Below are 22,728 nucleotides of genomic sequence, written 5' to 3'. Positions count from 1 at the left end.
TTTAACTACACACTTTCCCTTTCATTGTATTGTCTAACCATTTGTTTGACTCCCCTCCCTCTTTCTGTGTCTCACATGCACACACATTCAACTGCACATTAAATCCAGTGTCACGCATCGCCACCAAGTGCTGGCAAGATTTGATCCACCTCCTTCTCTAGATCTACAAAGGAATTTCAGAAAGCGTAAAATGAGTTGGGATATTATCAGGATTATATTTTCTACCAGGGATTTCAGTGTATGCAGTAGTTTCTTAAAGTAAAGTCTACACACCCCTGTTCAAATATTTGTGATATGTGACATCATGATTCCCCCTATCATTAAATTGACACTTTAAATTGAATTAAAACAAATCAATTTTGAGAATGTGGTTGCAAAGGGGTGTGGCTAACATGGCAACTTATTAAAAAGGTGTGAGCACCTGCCACCATTTAAGAAGAAGAACCTCGGATAAATTCAAGCAGTTGGTTTTTCCTGACATTTTTCTGATTTCCTCCACCTTGTCCAAGACCCTGGTTCTGGCTGAAGAAAAACATCCCAAAGGCATGATGTTAAAAGACACATTTGGAAACTTTTTTTTCTTTCTGGACTTTTAAAACCCCCCTCGGTTCATCCAAACTGGCACACCCCTCACCCACTACCAACCTCCCTCCCCTTTTCTCTGAAGGGATGTCAGTAGAGGATTGGAGCTCGTGAGAGTGGATGTTGGAGGGAGCTAGACAATTTTCATTCACACTCACTGCACGTCAGAGTGGTCCGGATTTTTTTTTTTTTTGTGCTGAGGCCTCTTGGATATTACACTTGTCGGAGAAGAGCTCAACGGGAACTGAAGGATGCTGACACTTTGAGGTCTGTTTGTTTGGATATTAGTACTGAATGTTTGTAAATGCTCATGTATCTTTATTGCTTTATTTAAAATAACAATATTCATTGCTCTCACTTGCTTGCCAATGAAGAGATGTTTTTAAGTGTTCGTCTACCAACTGGTCCTTTTTTTTCCCTCTCTTTGTTGCACTCAGTCTTACAAGCTGTTGTTTGCCTTGAAATACTGCTGGCAGCATTAAAATAGGCAGGTTTTTGTTGTGCACACAAACACTCCAAAAATCCTGCGAGGCTGTCTGTGAATGCCACCTGGGGAAATAGTCCCACTCTCGGTGGACCTCGTCGGTCTGCCCTTGTGTGTGATGCTAGCAGTCTTGTGCAGGAAACAAGAGAGATTTAATGTATGGAACTAGAAACAAAACATGGGGAGGAAAGTCAAAGGAAAAAGGGTCTGTGTGCTTTACTGTGTTGGAAAAGAACATAACTCTGTGTGTCACCACACCAATCTCTGCTTTTGTTTCACAGGAGCTCACAGATGGGCTCATTCAGACAGCAGGCCGACACAGACACACAAGTGTGTGTAAGGGGGTGGCTTAACACTTATGAAGCTAAACATCCAGTGCTCACATTAGGGTTGTCTGCTCTATGTAATGAAATAGAAGAGATATATATCTTTTTAATTAAGAATTTGGCATTAATTGGCACAGAATTGCAATCACACCTGGAGCTGTTTGGAATAGTCGTATAATTTCTCGTAAGTTGTTTTTGCTGCAGGACAGCAATTGAAAATTGATTAAAAATATGAAACAAAGTACATCTCTATTATTTAGATTACTACACACAAAATCTAACACTTCCTGAATATATATATTTTTTTTAAAGATTATACCTTAAGACATATTGTTACTGTCCAAATTAGCTCAATTTCACATTTCCACCAATCTATAGCCTTGAAAGCTTGCTTTCTCTGTTAATGCTGCCAAATTCTTTCCAAATTCTGCCTGACACCAGCGATATGCATGACGAATGATCGATAACCCCCCCCCCCCACCCAGCTCTCGCTGTGACACACCAAGTAGATGGATTTCATTTAGATAGCGTTTCACGTGGCTGACATCAGAGGCGGGACAGCTGACTGAGCAGAAGGGACTGATGGAGGTGGAATTAGGAGTCAAAACATACGTTTGACTCACACTGACGTTGAATGAGGCCAGACTGTGGTGCACAGTTGTGCTGGGATATAAAACACTCGTTGCATGTATGGCTTTGGTTACAGTTTTAAGTCCATCAATCCCCCCCACCGGGAAATGCTTGTTTTGATCACTGTTAAATTAGATAGATACAGAAATGGATACTTTATTGATCCCCTGAGAAATTAAATCATCTCAGCAGCAACAAACACTCGTTAAAATAAATAAATAAATGATGAAAAAGAACAATGCATTGAGGAGGGATTACAAAACTGTTTAATTTAAATAAGAAAAACAAGCAAAATGTATGTTGGTTGTATACAGTTAAATAATAAATATTGGCTGGGTGGTGATTAGTCAAATATTTAAGATTGTTGGAGGTAGCGCTTTATTTTAGCTCACAATGATATTTGTATTGATGGTACACAGCTTTGGGTTCTGCATCTGTCGGAAAACGACCCTAGTTGAGGGGGGACGTCTTGGACTGCGTTCCGAGAGAGGCTCGGCCCGGGAGACCGGGCAGTTGTCCAGCTAAAGCTAACGACAGGTGCTTGTCGGACGGGGTCACAGCTGGTAGCGGCGATTTTATTCGGGAAATGGGACACTTCCAGGAGGCCGAAATTAGATTCCAACATTTGCTGGGAGTTGATCTCCTTCTGTACAAAAAAAAAAACTTTATGAGCTTCCCTTTTCTATATCCCTTCTATTAAAGCTTTCAAGCCTTTGCTGGGGGAAGTCCCGCACACAGTTTTGTTTCCAGGACTATTATTGGACAGTATGTCAAGATAGAGCATCAGGGTAATTCTCTGGGCCTGTCGGAACTTGCCAAAGCTATATTTATTCTACTGTATGTGCATGTGACCATGGGAACCACTTCTGGGTGTGTTTTTGTTGTAGTGACCAACAAAATTATTCTTTCTATTTGTAAAATTGAGATAAATCAACAGCACTTGCTACTTCTCGATATTAATAGTTTAATTTGAACTGTACCAGTCCTTGACAATTTGTTGAAATTTCAAACTCATTTTACGTAAACCTTAAAAATATGATTTTAATTTTGTCAAAATGCACCAAAAAAGTGAAGCATCACAGTAATTGCCACTAACAACCCAAACTAAACTTAGCTCCTCCCTTACACACCAAAATCCGCTCTCCGTATCACTTCAACTTTAAACCCAGCCACTCAACCACCTTTAATCCATCCCAAAAATTCAAAATAATCCCTTATAGTGTCCACCTGTGAGCACAATCTTTACCAAGCAGCAAAAAAGTATCAGGACTGTACAATTGTGTATTTTTCCCCCCCTTCAACCAAAGAGATGATACAATCAGAGAGGTGGAACGAAATTGAAAAAGAGAGCAGTTCAAGAGGCAGCTGGTCCTCCCCTGGTGTAGGAGGGCGTGTGTGTGAAATGTAATCATTCCACTGCTGCGCTCCCATTATTGCTATCAAACCTGTAACTCACACACACACATAGAAACAGGGCCCCTCCCTCCGTCCCCCTTGCACACAAACACTTTGTCCAGCTACGGGGGTTGCTCTCCTGCCTCCTTGTCAGATTGCTACTATTACACATTCTCTGTAAAGCGCCGCTTTGATCCGTCAGAGATGCTGCACGGGGACCTTTAACTGAGATGAAGCTGCTTGTGATTTCAAGCCCATATTCAATTCTAATCAAATTAGGGCAGGATTTAATGGAGCGTGATACCCCCCCCCCCCCCCCCCCCCCTTGACTGACAATGTTGTGATACTTTAAGTGTCAAACTGGTGTCTTCAACAGTAGAATGAATTTGTGGGTGTGGAGAAGAAGCAGTGGAGGTTCAAACTAGTGAGAGCATCAAGGCAGGGCAGTGGTGAGGGCTGAGTTTGAAGTTGGGAGGGGGGGGGGGGGTTACAGACAAAGAAGATTTTTTTTTTTTCAGGCCACTGTAGGGAACAATTTGCAGAGATTTCTGCGATCCCCCTTGAGTGCGCGTAGATTCTCTTTCTTTGACCCGGATTGAGACGATTGAACATTTTCTCATTGCCGATAAATAAGTCGTATCATATTCGAGAGCGGGCCCATCTGAAATTTCGGACCATAAAAAATGCAGTGTAAACTCCCACTCAGTTTTGAAAAGGTCACTTTTGTGTAAAACAATAGCAAGGCCGGGTTGAGGTGCTTTCAGTTTAAACTAGCTTTCAAACACAAGAGTGGGCGGTGTTGACAAGCTGTTAGACTTTAAATGACCTTAAATGTGTCTGAAAAGGTGCTAGTCTAATTTGCGGTGGGTGAGGCAGTAAATGTGTGAGCGAGCAGTCATTTCAAATAGATTTCCAAGAGGAACGCTTGAGAAGCTAATTAAGAAGCAGATGATGTGTTAATCAATCTGATAGACTGAGGGAATCTAATCTCCCTTTTCGCAGAAATACTCAACACCATCCATTCTCATTGAGTGTTTTTTGATGAGCTCGGCAACCGTTTTATTCAATGAGCAGACAGGAAGTAAAAATGCAATAAAACGATCAAGTTCAGGGGTGTCCAGAACGGGTCCTCGAGGGCTGCTATGCCTCCTCTAGCACACCTTATTCAAATAATCAGGATAATTCATGCCAAATGATTTTATGCAAGAATTCAGGAAAGAAAGGAACTCCTTGAGAAAGTGAGACAGTCAAGTGTATGCAAGCCAAGGTCAACGTGGCACCCAATTAACGACAACGCTGGTCATTAACTATTCATGCTTCAGTTTTTTGGACTTGTGTCGGCATATCAGCGCGATGCAAGCAAACCCATCTGTTCGCTGGGCTCAGGCACATCTTTTGTTTTTGTTGTACGTCTGCGTGCAAATGCGACAGCTGCCTCGTGTCCGACCGGGAGAGATTCCAGGCGTTGCTTTTTGTCTGGCTCGTCCGCCAGTTGTCTTTATCGGACACTTGTCTTGACAAAAGTGCGCTCGGCTGCAAAACTCTTAAGCTTGAGGGACCCCACGCGCCTCCTTATTTTACTGGAGGGGGTGTAACTGTATCTCTCGACTGGAGTAGGTGGGCTGGGTTCACTGGGGTCTGGAGAGTTGGGGGGAGGAGGGACAAAGAAAGACGGCGAGAGAGATGTAAAGGAGTGAGCGGATCCAAGCAGAAGGGTTGCCATGGTTACGGCAGAAGCATATGAATGAATGACATCACAGCGGCGGGGAGGTGGAGAGTGTGAAATTGATTTGGTGGCGGAGCGCAAGGGAGGCGGCTGTCGTTGGGGTTCCGGCAGTCGGGCGGGCAGGCGTATATTTCTCCCTCCGTGGTTCTCCGCTGGATGGACTTTCCCCCGTAAGTCTTTTTTCCAAAACCTCGCTTCTCCTCTGGCTTATTTTGCAAGTGATGGAAACGTTGATGTGTATGTTTATGGTCGTGATTCTTCGGGGCTGCCACTTGAGGGATGAAAGAAAAAGCAGATGTGCCAATTGCAGATCTAAATATATAGTTTGGTGTGGAAGAATGTACGTGTGTTTGTGTTGGGGTTGGGAATGAACAGCTGATTGCGCAAGATTGATTTCAGCAAGCGCTCATGACAAGATTTGTCCCGAGTTTCACAAGTTGTTATGCCGTGCTTGGCTTTCGTTTATGGTGAAGTCCTTTTAGGGAAGTTTCGTATTAACTTCTCCTGTCGGCGAGTAAACCACAAGGTCAATCACTTGCCCTTGGCCGTACCAAACTAGCTCCCTTAAGTTAACAGTTGTTCCTCATCTCGGAGTGCCACCCTGCGGCGGCTTCGCCGGCAAAGCCACGGCTATTCATCTGGCCGTGTGGTTGATGACCCAGTTGACCCAAGCTGACCCCTGAGGGACAAACAGCTCAAGTTGAAAGGGAGGGGCTTGATGGAGGTCACTACAAAACCAGCCAGCAGACTTTAAGTCTTTTTTTTTTTTTTCCTCATCTTGGCCGCCATCCCGAATGAGGAAAGGGATTACATTAGGGATGAAAGGCTCAGCGTTTAGATACGGGATGCATAATCCGTCCCCGGGACTACCAGCTGATCAACAGCTCTGTTGGTCTAACTGTGGTGGTTGACGTTGAGCGTAAGATCCAAAGCATCACAACACACTAACTGGAAGATGTTTTGGGCCTCCTTGGGCAAGATTGTGAGAACAGCAGCGTCAGATTGTGTCTGGGGAGAAAATGCAACGGCGATGAATTTGCATATCCATTTGCATGAAGTCATTTATCTGCCGTCGCTCAACGCTGAATATCCTGTTTTCTCTGATCTCGCAACAACCAAATTGCACTTGATTATGCACCACTGTGGCTTCAAGGCACATGTTCTGCATTTCGATGCACACTTTCATAGCTAAGACTTGTTGGAGTTAGAGAGCAGTGGTGGATATGCTTTGTGCACACAAGGTTGGTTATTTGTGCTTGGCCTCGATGGCCATGCTGTAAACATGAAAACACCCCATCTCAAGTTTAATGTTGTATGAAGGCATGTTGCTGAAGTCTTCCCATTTGTTGCCATTCTTAGATAGAAAAAACATGAAACTAGAGATGCAACAATTAATCGATTAATCGACAACTCATCGATTAAATATAAATATATTTGATCAGAAAATTGTCAAAATTCTCTGAATTTCAATTGTGATGAATTGACAATTAAGATGACTTCACTTGATTGATCTACTTTTGGAATACAATTTGAAAAAAAGTCAAAGAACAAGTTATTTCGTTGTTGCTTGCCAGACTGTTGATACACTTCTGAACAGTTTTTTTTTTCTATTTAAAACTTACCCCATTACTCCACCTTTTGCCTAAAGTCAGCTAGGATAAGATGTTCATTTCATTCACAGTAAGTATCTGCGAGAACATGGCTACACCCGAATAGTCGCAGCTGTGAGCACAGCACATAAGCCGAATGATGAGCATTGCCTTACTCACAAATTCACTTTGTGTTCGGCAGTACTGACTCAATCTGCGACTAAAAATGGTTTTCATAGTCTCCCATTGAGTAATCTTAAAAGCTCTGCAATGAAGGATTAACCTAAGGAACAGATCCCATGATACTTGTAAAATACTGTAAATCATTTTTACCATCTAATTGAAGGTGAGAAGCATGGTGCACTCTCGACTGGTCGCCAGTCATTCTCAGGGCACAAACTTCAGTCACATTCACACTAACGGGCGATTTAGAATCACATTTCATTGCATTCTTTTTGTGATAGACGTTAAATCCATCATGCCCTAATTATCGCTGTCGTAAACTGTTTTCTTCAAAGAAATACGAACGCTGCTGTTTGAAATACTGTCATCATTGCATTTCTAATTTAAGACAAAAGTTTAGAAGGTGGTCTGCCATAAAAGGCATTTTGTTGCAACCCATCTTTATGTTCAGTACTCGTCATATCGTGTCATCATCCTTCCCCCTGCAGGCAAAGATAATTGGAAGGCCATATGCAACTTTTAGAAATGATAATTACTGTTGAAACACCCCTGGGGCCGTGCAATTTACTAAACTAACAAAAAAATAAATTGAGGGGTGATAGGCATCAGTAGATCCACTAAAGCAAAAAAAAAGATGTTGGCAAATTCTGTTCAAGAGTCTTGTTGAGGTCTATTGGGGAAAGCCCCGCCCCCTCCTTTTTTCCTTTTATCGTGATGCCAACCATAAAACAGGAAATTGAATATTCTAATGAAAACAGTACAAGCACTTATCTGCCTTAGATTCTCAAGATGATTATATTTCCATTATATCCTTTGGGAAGAAAATAAATAATTATTGGTTGGCCAGCACAGCCCGGAACACAAACACACACACACGCTTAGCAGGGGTGACAAACTCAATACAGTATAGACTACACAACTGATGACTAGCTAGTTTTGAAATCAGAGACAAGTAAAAACAGTTTAAATATTTTAAAAAGATGAATGCTAATAAAAATTTCTAATAATTTGTCATTTTAGTACTGACACGTGAAGTCGATGCATAATTTATCTGTGCGGGCCACTTAAAATGATTTAGCAGGACGTATCTGGCCCCTGGGCCTCGAGTTTGACACCTATGCTCTACAAGGTCCACATTCAGAAATAATGCAAAGGGGGAAAATCTGCTCATTAAACTGGTAGTGGTTTCATCCAAAGGAGGGGGTTGGGTCTATTTTGCTCTCATTAACTGTAATTTTAAAAGTTATCTGTTGTTGGTATTTGAAGGTTCCTCTCGCATCGCTTCTGAGTACAGTTCAGTACACAAACTCCTGAACTGAATAGTGTGTTCAAAATTTTAAAAATGGCCTGGTATGAAGAGTAAATATTTGTGTAAATATGTCAAATATGATGAATAATTAACTCAAAGCGATCTCTCTTTTCATGTTTAATGCATTCACTGCAAAGCCTTCTCGCCCGCCTTTGGCTTTGCCATAATTGGGGAATCTTCAGCAGCCCAAGTCATGCAATATTTGTGTGGTTTTATATAAAAAAAATAACTATAATGATACTAGCAGTGTGCAGACTCTTAAGTGTTGATGTGTGGTGGTAACACAGTCGCCTGAGGCCGATGCTGACAGGATGACACGTGTCAAAGTCAACATAGTCGTCATCTTGGATGAGAATGATGGTGTGTTCTTCCATTGTAGGCTAGCTACTGTGAGAAGAAATCCATTTTCTTTTGTCAATCTGAACTATCTGTGAGCCTGACTGTGTTCTGGTGCGTGACCTAATTGTAGCAGCACCGAGGTAAAAATTACGAGGACGTGACTTGCACCCATTACTTGCTCACTGCTTCACGAGAGATTTGTCGTCTTGCCTTCCAGCGTTGTGTTCCATACCGAGACCTTGTGCCACCTTGTATTTGCAGCAGGCGCTAATAGCAGGGTTTTGTCTATTTTAAGATACAGTTGGATCTACTGATAGTGTGTTTACCTTTGGATAATAGCTTCGGTATCTTAAATCAAGTCGTAAGTCGTTTTAAAAGTAAATAAACTCGTATTATCCACCCAGCCTTTTATTGTCTATCGTTTATCTTCACTAATTTATAAAAATTGTTATAAATAGTTTTTTGTTGTTGCTTTTTTGAATGGGGAGCAGCTATTTTTAATAGAAAACACTTCTTGATGTGTTGTGAGATGTTTTGCGATTTATAAAAAAAAAAAAAGAGGTAATTTATTTTTGTATGTGCACTATTGGCCCAGTCCATTTCCCCCGCTAATAATGTCATCCATTTTATGTTAGAATGTCTTTTACACATTAATTGTTCTATTTTGATGACATCATACCTGTACGATGCAGTCTGTCTGCAAATAGTCAAACAGCTACCATTCCTTTATATTCATTTTTTTTCCTTTCTATGATGTATTTCCAAATTCAGCCACACACACACACACACACACACACACACACACACACACACACACACACACACACACAAACATACCAGTATCACTTGAACCTTGTTGTGTAAATCCAATCCCAGCTGCGGTGTGGTCATAAATTTCACTTTGGGGGAGCTCGAGTGCAAAGCCAAATCCAAACAATTATTCCACACACTTGCTCTAATGTCATGTGACATTTGGATCTCAAAGCATGACATTTTCGTAGTCACAGCCACCGCTGTGAGCGTGTGGTGTCATTGCTGGAGTGTTTTGGGGAGCGGGGGGGTATTGTTCCCCCACTGCAGCCGAGGTGTGAATTTCTGCGTCTTTTGCGATGTGCCTATGCATTATTAATCGGGTGCAATTTTAGTGCATGCTTGTTGGGGTTGTCTGTGAATCCAGACATGAACTCACTTTATACTCACTTAGTTCTCGCCCTTGTCACGGCGCCGTTTGTCACACATTTCTCTGACCTGATTTCCAATGACAGGAATTGCTCGAGCACATAAGCACACTTTCATTTTTCCAATCTGTGCCTTCCTTTTGCCTTGTTCCCTTTTAAAATGGCTCTGTAGCATCACTCTCTCCTCTAAATAAACCTCAACTGCCTTTTGTGTGCTTTTTATCACTTTGATAGATTGACTCATATTTTCCCGGCAGAAAATGCAACAAAACATGCAGTTGAGGACAATGCACATCACGTTTTTTTAAATGTGGGTCACAAATCAGTTTTTGTCAAACTGTTCACACGAGGGATGGGCATTGGCTACGGTGAGTTTAATAACCAATTGTTATCTTTAGTATTGAGCCGAACATTGCTGGATTCAGCTCTGCTACCATTAGATGATGTCATGTTGTGCTTCAGACTTCACCAGTGTCTGCTGGCTGGTTGCATGCAGTACTCTTAATTAGTTCAAGATGCAATTAAACAATCGATTCCACAATGTGATTGCACTGGACAGAGGATCTTTCAGTCTTTCCAAATTAAGATGTAAATGAAATGAAATCTGGATATGTTTAGTGAAACAGAATGCTGTTTATTGTGTGTTTTTTTTAATGGTAATAGGTTAGTTGTAGCTTCTGCCATATAGTGGAAGAGAATATTGCCTATTGTACTTCGACAGTAGCGTTTTTAGGGGGTATGGGGGTGCGTGGGGGGGGGGGGGGTCTCTGCCTCACGTTCTCACCCTCCTGCATGCAAATCGTCTTTCAACTACAAAGCTTCCCTATTCATTCCCTTTTGAATGGAAGAGCTTGACCTACAGACACACTGACATGGGAATGCCGACGCACACTACTACAGTAAGTTCAATGTGTGTGTGTGTGTGTGTGTGTGTTAACATAGGCGTACCGGCCTCAAACTAGACAATATAGTAGCAAGGGACACTTAACATTCCAATCCATTTGTGGCTAGTTTAAGACCGACTGACACGCTCTTAACCTGTCAGTGCGCCAACAGCCGCACTGCAGCAGCTTCTCTCTCTCTGTCTCTCTCTCTTTGTCTCTCTCTCTCACTCTCTCTGACTCTCTCTGCCTCTCTCTTTCTGCCTCTCTCTTTCTGCCTCTCTCTCTCTCTGACTTTCTTTCTCTGCCTCTCTCTTTCTCTTATTTTCTTTTCTTTCTCTCTCTCTCTTTCTTTTCTTCCTCCATGTAGGATCTTCTTATTCTTCACCGTGCTGAAGCAACATTTTCTCCATCCTTATCGGTTTTCTCCGATATGACCTTGACTTCTCATCTGTCTTTGTGCAGGGTCAGGAGGCCCAGTTAAATGAATGAAACTAATTAAATTCACCCCCCCGTGCAAACACACTCATAAACGCTCTTCGTTTGCATTTGCATGTGTGTGTGAGTCGCAGTGAAAGATAAGGGAACCGGCATCTGCGCGTGTGTGGAGGTGAAGAGCATTGCGTCATCGGAGGTGTGTTGAGCGGGAGGTGGGCCGAGCCGGCTGTCAGTCAGTGACGCGGGGGACACGTGTGACGGTCATGACTGGGAAGATGCTGCGCCGCGGCTCTTCCGCTGCAGGCGAGGAGCTCTAGGAGGCAGCTCACTCTCTGGATGTCGCAGGAAGTGTGTGTGAGCGTGTGTGTGAGCTGCAATCGGAGCTTCTGCTACTGCTTGTGGTCAATAATGCAAACACAAGGAGGGCAATTATTTGGGGGGGATAGTGTGCAGGAAGCCAGATGAATAATGCATCCAGTTTGTGCTGGAACCTGTAGCTGCTGATTGGGACGCCAGCTTGACCGGCTTCAACGCCGTTCTTCCTGCCAGATTTCTTCTAACTGATGGGACTCCTATAACTCCAAAATGTCTCACTATCATTTCATCAAATGCTGTAAGTAGCCTATTTGTATTGATTCATATATATAAAGAGAGAATAAATTGCATGCTCTGAAATCCAAGTACCTGCAAAGCCATCAAAACTTCAAACGTCTCTTTCCTGTGTGGGTGTGCGCTGCAGAGAAATGGCTGCAGATGCGTGTGAGAAGTTGACCGGCGAATTGCGTCAGGTAGCAGCAGCAGAGGGAAAAGCGGTGGTCGAGTGACTGGGCTTTCTTTTTAACACTAGAGCAGACTGCATGAGAGAACCAGTGATTTCGAGAAACGATATTGGCAGACAAGGGATGGAAAAGATGACTGACGTGCGGCCAAGAGGTGCCGTGCCGGCCGGGATGAGTGATGGGAAATGTTGCAGATCTCTGCAAATCCTTCTAGTACATCAAAAGCAGTGATTGCCGGTCTTATTAGCTGCAGCCTGCACGGAATGTTTCACATTCAATCAATAACTGATAGCCAGCCGAATGAGAGAGTAGAAGCTTCTTTTTTTTCTCCCCCATTTCCCCTTCCATTAGATGCCTGTCCTTCCGCTCTCCTTCACATTGCTGCTGTCTGGAGCAATTCATACTTGCATTTCTACTCGTCTCAGGTCTACTTAACCATTCATACATGGATTTTATTTTGATTTTTTTTTTTTTTATGGGGAGGGTGACCTTGAAATTGGTGTCAGCAGCAAGTTCTTGGTTTTAAGAGGAAAAAGTTGAATATGGGTTGAATTTGATTTGAGCAATATTTAACGGAAGGTGATGTCAGACATTCCATTCTAAAGAGTGCCAGGAGTAGATTATATATATTGTCAACCAATGACAACGTAAATCACGGCTTTTAATGAAGCATTTAAGCAAACATCATGTTTTCTTCTATTTGGACCACCACACATTGCTTTTCATCAAACAATCCATAAAACGGTCTCAACCCCTTAATCAGTCTTTCGTAGTTCCAAGACTGACCTTTGTCAATGCTTTTAATGTACCCATAATTGACTCTGAAATGCTTTTTGACATTTTTATATACTATAACTACGATGATCATGATATAGTGGTTTCCCCTCTTGAAATTTTGCGCCCTCTGAAAAAACAAAAATGGCACCCACTGCTTTTCCTGAAGTGTTAGTGTGCTAGTTCAGTTCCTGAATGTCTTAATTATGAGCACTCCTTGCGTCCGTAAATCATGTTTTTATTAACCAAGACATTTGCGTATGACTTGATTTCAATCACTTCAATTTCACCTTAAGGCAACCAGGTCTTCTTGCTGTACTATATCTTTTCAAATTTAATGAATATTGCCTGCATATGCCACGATCTTGAGGATGAGTCGTGTCCGCATAAATGCACGGCGCAATGTGACGTCTGTCATGCGCCGCTAATAAACGGCGACCATACGACGGCAGCCTTGAGTGCGGGGTGACTGTGTGAAGGACGTGCAGCGAGCGGCCCAAGCGAAACAAATGATGATTGTTGGTGAGTCAAGGTGGAGTGAGAGGTAGTTACGAGTCAACCGCGATCAACTCTGATAGTCTGACATCTTCTGTGACTAGTCTATATCCAAGTATATTTTGACCGAAGGTATCGGAAACTTTGAGGATTCACTCATTCATACCTGTGACCTAACACTGAGTCACATGACACCATGGAGTGAAAATGACTAATAGGGTGAATTTGGACATTTTCAATGGTGGTGTGTGTTGAATCATTTTGAGGGGACAGTGCAAAGAGGGAGTTGTTGTTGGGAGTGTTACTCTAGCTGAAAGATGGCTACAGTAATGTGCCAATAGAATGGACTACATCAGCATCCAATCTTATATTGCCTGCAGCGTATAATGGATGCTGCTGCATCATGAATTGTTCATAGAGGGCATGATGGATGTGATTTTTCATGTTGTTTACAGCACTTTGCAAAGTAGTGGTGACATCAGACCCAACGGTATCAGTATCATCTTTGATGGTTCTGCTTTAATTTGAAATACTTCCTGGGTGAACAGGTTTGGGTTTCAAATGTGTTTCTTTGTGGAGTTTGCAGGTTCGGGTGGATTTTCTGACACTCGGGTTATTGAAGATTGTAAATTGCCCATATGCATCATGGTGTTCCCCACCTCTCCCCCAAAGTTAGCTGGGATAGGCTCTTGATTTGTTTGGCTGGAAATTGAGCTGTTTTTTTTTTCCTCTATTGGCGATTGGAACTGCTATGTTTGGCTTCTAGATTGTGTTTTAGTAATCAGTAAAAAAAACAGCTTATTTGTGTAGGCGTACTTTTGAAAAAATGGTTTACCCATAACCCAGTTGATGTGAGGAAAAAAAATAATTTGGTGTTTTCCACGTTTCTGGAAAGCATCACTTCCAGTAGATAGAATGTCTCAACATTCAAACTCAGTGACTCACACTGAGACAACCCTCGGGAAAAACTTGAAATTGTTACAAATGAATCCAGACTGTGACCAACATGTTTAATTTACAAAGGAAGTTCCATCTTTTTTTTTTTGTGTTCTCAAATTAACTGAGATTGACTGAGACTTCCACCAACAGACTGATGGCAGGTTTATATAACAGAAAGACAAATAATATTCCATCAGTTATGGCTTGACTTCCACACAGATTTGTGAAATACGCAATTTTCTACGCTAAGCATTCTTTGTTCAGTTATGTAGCTTCCTCCACCTGTATGCTGCTGTTTCTTGATGTTAGGCTGTTTGGCTAAAGTCTACTGAGAGACTGACAAAGCAGGAGAATCACTGTCGGGATAAGAAAGACGACAAGCACGATGCTGCTTCTCGAGCCGCCCAAGGGCTAAACAGAAGCAACTGCGTTTTATGTTTGGTGCTTTGTGTTACTAGCTCAATATCTTTCAAAGTGCATTCAAGCAAACCCCAAAGTCAAGTGTTCTATTGTGATTGACGCTAACAACTGTTTTCCCTCATCACCAGGCTGTTTCCAGCTATGTAACGCCTTCCGTCAGAACATGGAGATCGACCAGTGTCTGCTGGAGTCTCTGCCCATCGGCCAGCGCCAGCGTCTGGTCAAGAGAATGCGTTGCGACCAAATAAGGGCGTACTACGAACGGGAGAAGAGCCTCCAGCAACGTCAGCAAGGTGGAATCAAGGTGCGAGCTTTGCCGACCGCCCAACGCAAGAAACAACAAGTCCGCTTCAGCCTTGCCGACATCCTCCAGGATGCCATCATTCGCCACGATGACAAAGAAGGTACGTAACTTGATCATGATTTACATGATTTGAAATGCTTGGTTACTATCTTTCTGTGAACAGATGCTATCGATTTGGCATATTTTCTATGACAACAATAGTTGTGGAGATGATGCTGCTCTGAGACACTGTCAATAGATCAATTTGTGGTAAATCCAAAACAAATGATCTGACCTGAAATAAGCTTGAAAATGAAACCATCATTTTGTGCATAGATGGAAAATTAGCATAGTTGCAGAATTTTTAAACTGCATTTAGGGCTAATTAGTGTCATGTGATTAGATTTTTAAAATATTAGAAATGTAACTAAATTTCCCCCTAATTAGCCAAACTTGCACTGGAGGTACACCCTAACTCGCAATAAATCAAAAAATGAAATATTTTGTTCGATAACGTTTTGTCTTTTTTCAGCTCGACCGTTTCGAACCATAGCTACACCTGCTTTGCTGTTATCTTATTGATGAGTGCTGATGTCAGGTCATCAACATAACTAAAAACGAGCCGCATTCTTATTCAACGAAGCCTCTCCACCTTAGCCTTTTCATTTCGACAAAAAACGTGCATCTGTCATTGTTCATCACGTCTATTGACTACAGGGTGCGGGAAGAATTTCCCTCTGGCAGGAACTTAATCAAGTTTGCCCTTGTTTTTTTTTTTTTTTGTTTTGCTCTCTGTGTATAATATCGAAACTGCGCTCCCTTCCCGTAAAGACAAACAGTAACAGGTAGCCAATGTACTTCATAAACATGAAATGAAAAACAAAGCCACATAATTTTAAAGGGCAGTGTCCTTGGGAAAAATAAGTAGCATGGACTTGAACCGATTTTCTTCGGGGCTGAAAACCTGCAGGATGCTCAAGAGGCTCTTTGGCTAATCAGAGAAGTGGCAGCGATCTGTCACAAGGTCAGCGTGTTAATCTCCACTAGCTCGCTGCCAATGAGTTTGCTCGGGGTGAGCAGCAGCTTGTGGGTTGTTGCAGCAGTCAGTCTGAAAGCAGGGCGTTGGATGATGCCATGGCATCATTTTAATGGATATCTTCAATTAAAAAAAATCTCTCACCATGCCGTCTACTTTGAAAGGTTTATGCCCATAAGAAAATATGTTCGCATGATGTAGAGCACTTGGCAAAGTAACAGCTGGCACTATAATTGCAAACTATTAAGCTGTTTTAGCCAATCGAAAACAAATGCATTTTCTTTTGTGCTTGGACTTTATTTTTTTTCAACCACCATAAAACCTGAATATCTATATTGACTGAGTTTTAATGATTTGAATTTGAGTGTAGTCCTGGGCACTAACAGAGCTGGGGGTATCACTGGTCCCCTGATTTTGTTCCCATTCTCTGTAATGAACATATGCTTATTGTTTATCTACATTTTCCAAACTTGCCCCCCAAGGACAAAGTTCTAGTTCCGCCACTACTTCCAGGTCTTCTTGATTTTGAGTTGATTATATAATTTTTTTATGCTACATCCACAAATGCACTAGTACCATAAACAACTCAAGGTTGCTTTAACGTGGTATTTCCAAACTTTCATTGAGCACACAATCAGGATGGCCATGCATTCAAAGTTAGATGGTGGTATGGTAAACTTGAATTTAGAATGTTAATAAGGACATTTCTACGGCAGTATCTGGGTAAAAAAAATCATACCACATCCAGTGGATCTGTTTAATGGCTTTGTATTCTGGTACTGGTTGGAAGACATTAGAACTTTCAGTTTAGTAACACACATGGACATAATGTCCCCAAGATTACTCTTTTTTTTTTTTGTAACCTAAGGGATACAGATGGACACCTTTTGTACCATCCCATTCCCTTGAAAAAGTATTTCCCCTATAGCTTTATTTTCTTTGCTATTCCCCTGCTTTTTCTTTCTTTCCCCCATTTTCCTTCACTGGTTGTCATGGAAATGCACTTTATCTGCAGAACAGCTGTGCAGCACCCTAAGAAATGGCAACGAGGAAGAGAAGCCTCCCACTTCCACTGTGGAGTCCCCCCCATTGTCAGCATGCTCTCTAAAAGGAACGTGCATTGAGTCAAAGGTGGATGTCACAGCGTGTAGAGTAACGGAGCATGTGATCAAATGTCAAACGGGAGCACCAAGATGGATCGCCGTTGTCGCTACTGCTGCAGGACAAGCATAAACTGTTGCTGCTGTCCTGTTTAAATCTTTTAGCAGACATAAATCTCTTTAATAGATTCCGTTTGCTTTCACTTTCATCTCCAGCTTTAACAAAAATCAATGTTTTGTGCTTTTGAAATACTCTGCTTATACTACATCTCTCGTAAAAGGATTATAATAAAGACCAGGAACAGCATGAATGCTTACAACAACTGATCCAAAAGCATTTGAGTCTAAAATACACTACATAAAAAACATGCCTGGCAGCCTCGATAAGCATCAGAGATACATTATGCTCAAGTTGCAGCCAAAAGCTTGTGGGCGTTCTGGTACGGTAAACAATAGTTTAACTGTGGATACAGCGATATCATACCGATTTCTATGCAGACCAGATAAATATCATCAGGTAAACTATGCCAGAAAATATAATAACATACGATGACCACAATATCAGCAGAGTGCAGAATTTGTCTGCCTGCACCTTGATTAAATTCCCGAAAATTATGTTAAACCACCTGCGCCACAACTTTGACCACCTCAGAGTTGGTCTAAAGTCGAGTCAACTTTCAGTCACTTAATTGTCAGGTGCGGCGAGGCCACGTGTAAGAAAATGTCCTGGGTCCAACGGAATGCCGATCAAGGCACAGCGCCATAAACTCAACTCATCACACACATTTTTATTAATTATGTAACGCTGCCAAATGCAAGAAAAAAAATGTTTTCCGCATCCATAAATCCTGCTTGAGTTTGGTGTGCTTAAAAGTCTCTACTGGCTAATGAGCATCTCGGCGATTATACAGCAAAGCCAACGCATTATGTGTTGCCTAGTAACTATTTAAATCTTAGACGAGCCTTAATTGGGGGGAGTCCGAGTCCTGCGCCTTTACAGCATATCAAAGAGATGAAATGTAAATTGCCGTGATTGACTTCACTGTTCAATCTCTACTCAACATCATTATACTACAGTGGCTATTAGACAAATGAGGAAAATGTCTTTTGGCAGTACACCTCAAGTGCTGTGTGGGCTTTGAACTATTCTTAAAGGATTAAATTTCATTTTGGGATAGTTTAAGAGTTTGCATGTTCCCTTAGTTCCATGCATGTTACTTGAAGTAGTTACTAGAGAACAATAGAATCCGTTGTAGCTGCAAACAGGGCAACAAGTCACGTATCCCAATACTTTTGTCAAGTCTGTGAATATGTGTTACATAACTAGTAATGAGGTTGAACATGTCTGGACAGGTAATGAGCCTTTAAATGACTTTAAGCGGGTCAATGGCAGGTGGAATTAGTAGCAGACTAATTGACCCTGTCTTCAGAAATGACTTGGCGTACTTTGAGTGTTTGCAGGCTTCGCTCCTCATTTTAAGCACGCGTGTTAGGTTCACTGAACATTCTAAATTGCACAGCGGCATGAATGCGTGTTTTTTTTCCCCCCTCGTGTACGTATATTTATCGTACAATTGGGTGGTGACCAGGTGTACCCTGCCTCTAGCCTAAAGTCATCTTAGAGAGGCTCCATTGCACCCGTGATCCAAATAAGGACAAGCACGATAGAAAATGGATGGTAGTCAGCATCCACAGTGTTCAGTATTGGTTGCCCAATGCTACATTTGTCTCCATTTATAATGTTTGTATTTGTTTGTAAATGACAGGTGTTGCTCTTGTGTTGCAGTGCTGCGTCTCCTGAAGGAAGGAGCCGATCCCAACGCTCCCATCTCCTCTGGAGGATCTTTGTTACACTTGGTAGGCGACACATACAAATGGGGCACCACATGTATGACAGCAAGAGTATATGGGACATCATAATGATGATGTATCATTTTACTGGTGTGCGTCTTGCATCCACTTGTTTTAAATGCTATGAATTTAAACCATAATACTATGAAATGTTTTGGTGTGTGGTTTTGTGTGAAAAGCATGATTAACCCGAGTGCAGATAGATCTTTATTGACGCATGAATGGATAGAAAATACTAATAAGAAAAAAACATGAGGAAAAATAGGTGTATGTAGAGCACACTTGAATCGCCAATTCCTTATCTCGAGTGCGTCCGAACGATATCCTGCCAACACTTCGCAGTGCGCTCGTCACGACAACGTGCTGGCGGCGGAGGTGCTGATAGAGCGGGGTTTGAACGTCAACCTGCAGGACGAAGACCTGTGGACGGCGCTGCATGTAGCATGTGTGTGCGACCACGCCGACATGGTGCTGCTTTTTCTTCTGGTGAGAGACTCATGACATGCATGCCACAACAACAAATGGGAGAATGGATTTCTAGAAATGCATGCCAGCAGAAATTTACACAATAACATGATAATTGCTTATCCAAGCGTGAAAGGTACAATTTATATTCTCTTGTTCAGTAGGTTGGTATACAAGTGCTATATTTGGAACTACTCAAGTGTTAAAGGGGAACTCAAGTAAAAAAAAAAACTTTACAATAATGTTATATTTTCTCCAACTAGTCCAAACACAGTATTCTGATTAAAATATTTGAATGGAATATGAGTTAAACAGATAGATAAATCATTTTTCATTCATAATAAGTGGCTGACATTTTATTCAGTATCGCCCCCTGCTGTCGACCAAAATTGAAGTCATAATGTCCTCGGGCTCACATTGATAATACAAGACTTCCACCCTAATATACCCTGCTCGTCATATGCCGTCATGGAAGTAGCAAACGGCACCACACAGTACCTCGTACCATCAAAGAGACCCGGACGAGTTCTACGGCAAACGTTTCCAGCATGTCGTGAAGCGTCTGATTAGGTCCTTAAAGAGAACAGGGCCATCTGCAGGGGAGGGCAAATAAGACATTCGGCTCAATCTCCTTGTGTTGATTAGACCCACAGAGGCTTGTCACCAGGCTGAAGCTAAACTCCTTTACAGCTTGCTCGTGTTGATTTACTGTATGCGGCAGCGTAGCGGTTCCACTGAGGCACGGATGTGTTTGAAGAGCTGCCATCCAAAGCGTGACATGCTCGGTGGGTCTCTCAGCATCTCCTCACTGCAGGGTGCTTCAGTTCCATCCATTTGATGTAACCCATTCAATGTGATGGCTAGATTTTCCTGACGAACATTAGAAACTTGAATCCTTTCTTGAGTTGATTTAAATGTACCGTAATATTTAAGACCTATTTTGTTCTCTAAATAATGGCTGTAAGTAGAACGGGTCGTTTGCGCCGATGTGGGAGGGAACACAGGTTTGCCATCGAATAAAAGTGGAGCGCTTTCCGCAGAATATTCTGGGTCTCCATTTTAATGAGATGTGGAAACACGGTCTCACCCACGTGCCTGATTAGCTGCCTTATCTTTAAATGCCACTGAAAGAAATTCTTTATTGTGTCTTGCTCTTGGTGTTTTCATCTTTACTTCTCCCGTCCTTCATCATTGATGAACAGTTTCTAGTTCTTCCATTTTCCCCTCTCTGCTCTCCGAATGGCTGTTACCAACCTCATCCCCAACCCAATTCCAATACTATGTATCATTTGCTCCTCTTCTGGTTGTGATGATTAACTGAAAAATCAGAAACAGCATAGAGTGGTTCTCTGATTTGAGTTTCACTCCTCGAAACATTTACAAGATATAGCTAAGCAATCATGTGATATCCACAGGAGACGTGTTCTTTTCTAAAATGTTATTTCTTATCCTCATCCACCGGTAGGGAGTTGTGGAATTGACCCATTTTCCCGACATGTGACGGATGCATTTGGAACGTCTGCATTTGCCAGTCTTTTGAAGTTTGTGGCTAACAGCAAGCCCCTGGCTGCTCTGAGCTCAGCTTTGTATGTCTGTCTGTAAATAAAGTCACTCAGTCTGCCTTACGGTTGCATGGAGGGTGATCTGCTTGGGGTTAATTATGTAACACAATTATTTCACTTATGCTACTGCTGCTGGGCTATGGTTTTTGTTACCATGACGACTAAGTGCGGTGCTTGAGGTTTGTTACCTGGTGTCAAGTCGCAAAACTTTAATGCAAACTGCAGTAGATGTGAACCTCCAGAAAAATATGAGGAATTATTTTCATTGATGGAGGCAGTATTTGTTTACTAAACTTCTGGATGGCTTATTTATATTTTATTTTTATTTATTTTTTTATTTTTTATTATTATTATTTTTTTTACTACTCTGCCCAACACTATGTAAAACAATTGGACGGTCATAGAGGAGGGAATAAGTCGAAAGGCTTTCCAACCAAGTAACCAATAGACATAAGTGTGACTTCCATCTAGTGAACGACCAAGTCCACACTGTTCATCACTTTGCTGTGGTGAGCCGCAGCAGGTCAGAAGTCAACTTGTTAACCTCTCCCAGTCTGCGGGGCTGCTTGCTGACGCCAACTCATTTATATCTGTCATCGCTTATCGTCGGAGCGCAGACACATGACTAATGCCTCCGCATCCATGGGCCACTTGTCATAATTCCCCAGCTGCCATCTGCGTCGCCTGCTCTTGTGGCGCTTTGTGCCGCAATGAAAGAGTAGCTGTTGCTTTAGTGGTGGCGCAGTAACTCTCTCGAGAGTTGAGGCATTTTTCACAGGACACAACATTAGGGACACCTGTTTAGTCTGATCGCTTTTTTTTTTTTGTACAAAGCTTTTTTCCATTCATTATAAGTGTCGTCAATGAATCCATATATGTTCTTTATCATAATTGTTTACACTTACATCATGGTGATATATGAATCAGTTTTCAGAGGAACCAGCTATTTAACTCGTTCACTGCCATTGACGACGATAGACGTCAAACATCTATTTTAACTGGGCTGGCACTGAATGAGTTAATTTTGGCCTTCAATTGAAAATATATGAAATATTAGATGCATGTCTTTTATTTGCACTTGAACTACTGTGCTGTTTACTGTCACGGCTTATTCCAAAATCATTTAATCACACAAGTCTTCTGTAAAAGTTTATGTCCGCATTTGCTCACAGGCATGGAGAGAGATACACTGCCATCCATTGTAACTGTCAAGTCATTGCGCCATCCGGCGACACTCGCATTGACGTCGAGTGCGCCTGGAGGTGAATCGTGTCGTGTGGGTTTGCTTTACGAGTGCCACAAACCCTCAAAGGCGCACAAAAGACAGGCGGGAGGGGCGGTCGGCTTTATGAGGACTGTGATTGGTGTTTGTTGGGGCGACATATTGTCGGATGCTAGTCAATGTTACAAGAGTTGCTGCTTGGAGACTTTTTTTTTTCCCCCCCCCTCAATAATGTCCCCGAATTGTTTTTGTTAACCCTCATGAGTCACATGACTTCGTTTTCTGATGATAAAGTGCCGCCGTTGGCCTTCATTTATCAGAAATATCTCTAGAGGCGTCTTGCGTCGAAAACAGTTTGTCTGGAAATGTGCGATATCATTTTTTTTCTTATAAAACAAGTCTCTGATGCATGAATCAATTAGCACTTTTGCTTTGAAGAGGTTTTCAGGCCTTTTCCTCGACGGACCTGCTCGTAAATCTCTTTACTGCTGCGCAACAGGGTCATTAGAATTCTATTAGGTGCGGATATCCAATAAAGGTCCTCATTTCAGGACCCCCACCCATCCCCGTTATCAGACCTAGTCCAGTTGACGATCATTACTTCCGCTTGTCTTTTATGGTCTAGTCAAATGAGCGATTCATGTGCCAGTGTCTGAGGATGTATATAATTTTTACTGCTTCAACATGAAAAGAGCAGAAGCACGTTTTGCATCACGCGTGCATATTTCGTCATTTTAACAGC

General features: G+C 42.1%; 1 protein-coding gene and 1 long non-coding RNA gene across 8 annotated transcripts in view; one reads left to right on the top strand and one right to left on the bottom strand.

Moving 5' to 3' along the window:
• Nucleotides 1–254: 254 nt before the first annotated feature.
• On the bottom strand, nt 255–22,511 carry LOC119115558. Its single transcript, XR_005096161.1, has 4 exons — nt 21,705–22,511; nt 11,145–11,147; nt 3,525–3,529; nt 255–265 (listed from the first exon to the last, which is right to left on the bottom strand). It is a non-coding gene; the product is annotated as an uncharacterized LOC119115558 (long non-coding RNA).
• The window catches only part of myo16 (myosin XVI), a 66,917-nt gene continuing 44,897 nt past the window's right edge, over nt 709–22,728 (top strand). For 2 of the 7 annotated variants that reach the window (XM_037240096.1, XM_037240095.1), the window contains exons 1-4: nt 11,172–11,673; nt 14,596–14,871; nt 18,673–18,743; nt 19,080–19,223. In XM_037240096.1, the coding sequence (XP_037095991.1) occupies nt 11,646–11,673; nt 14,596–14,871; nt 18,673–18,743; nt 19,080–19,223 (519 nt within the window). In that variant the 5' untranslated portion in view covers nt 11,172–11,645. Of the gene's footprint in view, nt 850–4,967; nt 5,314–11,171; nt 11,674–14,595; nt 14,872–18,672; nt 18,744–19,079; nt 19,224–22,728 lie in introns of those variants that run through there. The other 5 variants (XM_037240099.1, XR_005096158.1, XM_037240093.1 and 2 more) reach the window with 5 other exon arrangements.

The sequence above is a fragment of the Syngnathus acus genome, chromosome 21, assembly GCF_901709675.1.
Source record: "Syngnathus acus chromosome 21, fSynAcu1.2, whole genome shotgun sequence".
Taxonomy (NCBI): domain Eukaryota; kingdom Metazoa; phylum Chordata; class Actinopteri; order Syngnathiformes; family Syngnathidae; genus Syngnathus; species Syngnathus acus.
Note: the sequence above shows the minus strand (reverse complement) of the source record. Positions and strands in the feature narration are given on the sequence as shown.